The 5,224-nt window shown below is 35.7% G+C and overlaps 1 protein-coding gene across 1 annotated transcript; it reads right to left on the bottom strand.

Annotated features, from left to right (window-relative positions):
* Nucleotides 1–775: 775 nt before the first annotated feature.
* AK6 (adenylate kinase 6) lies at nucleotides 776–4,657 on the bottom strand. Its single transcript, XM_014063398.2, has 5 exons — nucleotides 4,305–4,657; nucleotides 3,188–3,280; nucleotides 2,600–2,658; nucleotides 2,365–2,510; nucleotides 776–2,236 (listed from the first exon to the last, which is right to left on the bottom strand). Exons 1-5 carry the CDS (start codon nucleotides 4,330–4,332, stop codon nucleotides 2,047–2,049), a joined length of 516 nt encoding a protein of 171 aa, XP_013918873.1. The 5' UTR covers nucleotides 4,333–4,657; the 3' UTR covers nucleotides 776–2,046.
* Between the last annotated feature and the right edge of the window lie 567 nt (nucleotides 4,658–5,224).

The raw sequence follows: 5,224 nt of genomic DNA, 5'->3' as shown, positions 1-5,224 counted from the left end.
GACGCCTCCGCACTTCAAGGTTGAGCGCGACTCTCTTGCCTGGATCCAACAGAGGCGGAACAGGTTCCTGCTTGCGAAGTCAGGGTCAATCCTCTTGCCACAAACCACGTCAGAGGACGGAAACAAACGAATATCCGACGGTCGAAGTTATTCCAGTTTGATGGACTACATTATGAAAGGAATTTAGGCGGTAACTTTAAAAGAATTTAAGTTTTAAAGAGTTCGGTTCCGTTCTACTGGTTCAGGTAGCCTGTCCATTTAACTAATTGATTGACGGCGACTATTCTATTCTAGATTATCTCTCCCACCCACACCCACCCCAATCTACCCACAGATGCTCGGGAGTTTTCCTATAAACTGTGCAGCGAATTGTTGTATTTTTTGCTATATGGCATATGTTTTAAAATAGTTTGCAGAAAAGAATTCAACGCTTTCTTTTCTGATGGGTGGGGAGAAGCAACATCCATATCAGATTTCCACCAGAGAAATCAATAACCAAAGCTACAAAGTGAATTCTAGATTTAATTATGTACTAGGATACCTGAAATTACTTTTATATATGGTAGGCTACAGTGAAATTTTACATAAATATTTCTTTAAACAACTAATATACTAGTACTAGAAATAATATAGGTTCAGGCAGATATCTGTGAAATAATGATTTTGTAATTAAGCCATAGTTATAAATTAAGTCATAAGTTTACATTTGTATTGTATTATGTAAGGCACTGAGTCAAACTGATTGCATTGAGATGGAAATGAAAGTTATTAAATCTTTACCTTTTGTGTCTTTTATTTAAAAAAAAACATATTTAAATCTTTGTTCTTACATACAGAAAAATGTAATATTAAAGAATGTAATAATTATTTTGCAAATAATCTATATAATACAGTACCAAATAACAAAAGTTGCATTATCTAAATTGTTGACTGTTCAAAACATTATTCACTAATATTTAATAGTCAAAGACAAGGTTCCAAGAATTACTATGCTTAATATACATAAGATACGTTACATCTTGCAATTGGCCAAGCATCTGCTTTTCAGATAGCGTGAACACAACATCTAACAGAAGTGTCTATTTTCAATCAGTTCAGTTGCAATCTAAAAATATTTAATGTTTAACTAAATATAACTTTGTCTGAGAACTTTAGTTTCTTCTCATACTCTGGATGGAATCCAATGATATATGATTAGGACTAAAATCGTAATTTATTGATACATTTAATATCAAATTTGGGAGCTGCTAAGAAAAATGTATATACTTTATATATCTTATATAGGCATTTTTTACATGACAAAATGTACTTTCCCACCAATCACTGTTCTTGTCTTTTCACTATAAATTCATTTTTATTTAGAAAAATTTAGGATAATAAATTCTGGTAATATTTATTATGAACATTTCTAGCGCAGAGAATAGAAAAATATGATGCAAGCAATAGCATCAGACACTTCTTGGATCACTGCAGTTATGGCCACATGTAACCTATTTACTATCTACTTAAAATGCCATCAGCATTTATTCAGAGAGGGATGACTTCATGAATCTGGGGTTGAGGATGCCTTTTAAACTGAACAAAAGCTGAGCAAAAAATAGTTTAATTAAACAGCAAATCATATAAATAACAAAACATAAGATACAAATTTTCCTGCATATTTACAGCATGCTAATAAATTAATAACTAAAATTATGTTAATATATTAAATTACATGGTCCCATATTTAGAAATGAATCACAGAAGAGCCACTGCATAATAAAACTTTGTACAGGAATAAGGTTTTGGCAGCCATATTAACTAGGGAACTCTTATTTTTCATCTTTTCAAATATTTTTATTATTGAATTTTGGATACTCGAGTTCAGATTTTTAAATCTTAACCTCTTAATGTCTGACACCTGCTTTCATAGACTCTAAAGAACACAGCATAAAATAGAAAATTCAGTGGCCTTGTTAATTTTCACCTTGCATGAAGAAATTATTGTTTCTTCAATGAATGAAAACACAACTTCTATTTATCACTGTAAATATGATTTTTCAAAAATCAGTTATTGTCTTTTATCCACTGTTCAATCCACTGTAGAATTTGATCTAAATTCTGCTCCATATCTTCTGGAGTATTACTAGGCAACTGATGTACAATTTCTTCTTTATAGGATGACATGGCTTCTTCATAAATTGTCTGAAAAATTTCACACTGAATATTGTCTTGAAGTTTTTTTCCTTTGTAACCTCTAGAAAAATATAAAAACAATGTGAAACATTTTAATTATTTAGGTAAAAATATTGAAGTTTGATATTATGCATTAATAAGATTTGTTTTTAAATGAAACTTAACTTTAGTTTTGTGTCACTGACCTACCTGTTTTCCAATCTGTTGTACAAAAATGAGTTTTCCGTGCGAAGCACAAATACTATGTTAAACCAGCGTTCAGGAAAGAAGTCACAGCTGTGATAATCAACTATGACACCTCCATCTTTCATCTTATCTTCCATTTCATCAATAACCTAAATAGAAAATAATGCAAAGAAAACTAAACAATGGATTCTTATTTAAAAAATTGAATAATGAAATTCATTTTTCAGTTTAAACTCACTCTGTCTTCATCTAATATTGGGCATTCATATTCTTCATCAAAACCTTCATACAGTTCCCCTTATTAAAAAATGAAAAGCTGTTATTAATTTATAAGAAACTATATTTATTTAGACAACTTATTGTCAGAAATTTCATACTGTTAGTATAATATGTTCTAGATGAGTGTTTTGCAAACGCCAACTTCATGAAGTATTCCCCAGCCATAATCAAATCATTTCAATTACAATAGTCAACTATTTAGACAATGAATTTCTCATTCATTGCTCTGGAATTATAGAAGACCTTCCCTTCATCTATTATATAGCATCCACTTGGTTTTGGGGAAAATAATTATTTATTTGGCTTGGTTTTTTTCCACTGATGTTGATGTCCAGTTGATATTCATATTTGCTTTTTATCTCATTTGTTTTACAGAATTCCACTTTAGAGATGCTTCTGGAGTGTCAATATTATTAAAATATATAGTTAAACTAATTATAGATATAATTTGTATTACATTATATATAACATGTATCCATGTACATCAAAAAATATTGGGACATAAATGTTAATAAAATGGTAGATACTGTGAAATTTTAAAAATTACCTTCTTTAGCCATATCCCCCACATTAATGTATGTTAAATCTGTTCTCAGAGCTATCTCTTTGGCTAGTGTAGTTTTCCCAACACCAGGTGTCCCTACAAAAAAAACAAGGCATAAAGAAACAATTAGGAAAGTACTGTAATAAATGTTAATATATAATAAACTTCCACTGCAAAATTGACCTGAAAGACTAAACAAAGTATTTATTGTAACGGGTGTTTCTTTGTCTCTAAAAATGTGATCGCTTTAGTCCTAGCATATACAAATGTACATACTTAGATGCACACAAACACATGCACACACATATCTGAGAACAAGTGCTTATTTATATAAGCCCCATTAGTTAGTCCTGGCCTTCACATGAAAGAGATGCTAATGTTTATGGAGTAATACAACCACTTTCAACTGAAAGTAGGTAAATTGCATTTTCAAATACTTCTATATATTAAATTTAAAGCAAATAAAAAAGCAACACTAAGGTAATTTTTATGTGATGTTCTTAACAGCGATGCTTTCAAAACGTGGGGAAACCTGAAAGCAGAATTAGCTTACTTTAGCTTCCTAGCGTTTTGAATGCAAATCTCCGATTCAGTCTCATGCCAGGATAATAACACAGATCCCAATGCTGCCACCATCAAAATCGATGATAAGATAGCAAAAGTTAGTTTCATCTACTTTGCGTTATGCTGGTTGCTTTAAATGTCTATGGAGACTCAGCTCATGGTTGTCCCAAAAGTGCTTTTTCCAAGAGGCAACTGGACTTTCTGGTTTTTCTTTGAAGACATTTCGCTTTTCATCCAAGAAAAGCAGGGCTGAAGAAATGAAGCTACCTTTTCCTATCCCATCATCGAGTTTGATCGCGGCAGCATTGGGATCTGCATTATTATGACTCTGTAAACCGCTTAGAGAGGGCTGAAAAAGCACTATGAAGTGGTGTATTAAGTCCTATTGCTATTACCCCGGCATGAGACTGAATCGGAGATTTGTTTACGCTCTTTCAAAACTCCCCATTTGTTTCCTTCCTTTTGCAAAGCGCGACTGCGCTCGATCTAAACCTATACCAAACCCGAATAGCCTCCCATTGTTTACCGACTGGTTCGCTGTGTCCCCTCCCTTTACCTGTGAGTAAAATGTTAGGCCTCTTCATAGCCGCTCTATTGCTCCTACAGCCACTTTCTAAGTTGTCATCAAGAAGCCACGTGCAAGCAGTTCGCGGGGACCTCAGCCGTCCTACTCGGATGGCAGCAGACTAAGACGTCAGAGGGTCCTCCTTCCTCTTCTTGAGGTCCAACGGTGGGTGGAAAAGCGCCGACTGGTAAAGCCGTGCAGAGGTTTTTTTTTTCCCCCGCCCGGAAGCTTTCTCGGTCACATGTACTCCCTTCTCGCAGGGCCTGACTTAAAAACGGGAGAGGGCACGACGCCGGGGCCGTATTAAGGCGCTCGACGAACAGCTAAGCGCCGAAGAGCATGAAAGGCCCCAATCGGCATGGTGCTGGCCTGATGAGAGAGGGTAGGGAGAAAGAGGGGAGTGTGAAGGGCTGGGTGTGGTTTTTAGTGACGGAAATAAGTGGGCTGCAGCCTGGCAAGAGCTAAATGGTGCCCGTGCACTACAGTTCCTGGATGGAGCCGCTTTCTTAGGGACGAGGCCGGGCTTCGTGTCTGAGCGCAGTCGGGAGAGTTATTTCAAAAGTGCATGGCGGCTGAAGTCTTCTTCTACCTTGGAGGTGTCCCCTATAGAATAACAAAGCCTCCCATCCCGACCCTTCCACTTTGCTGGATTGCTTGCTTATTTTATATAGCTGCCCATCCCACATACGCGACTGTTGCTTATAAACCCTACCGCCTGCCTTTTTGATAGAAAGGGGGTGGGGGAGAGTTGGCTAGAGAAGCACCAATCGTTAGCCATTGAATCTTCAAGACCTTAACAAGTACGTTACTGGTGGCCATTCGTTAAAATTTCAGGGGTTCCCAAACAGCTATGCTGGCTGGAGAATTCTGGGAGTTGAAGTCCATAAGTCTTAAAAGTTGCCAAGTTTGAA

Source organism: Thamnophis sirtalis, unplaced genomic scaffold (genome assembly GCF_051295495.1).
Source record: "Thamnophis sirtalis isolate CommonGarterSnake01/CBP01778 unplaced genomic scaffold, rThaSir2_p1.2 scaffold_5, whole genome shotgun sequence".
In the NCBI taxonomy this organism is placed as follows: Eukaryota; Metazoa; Chordata; class Lepidosauria; order Squamata; family Natricidae; genus Thamnophis; species Thamnophis sirtalis.
Note: the sequence above shows the minus strand (reverse complement) of the source record. Positions and strands in the feature narration are given on the sequence as shown.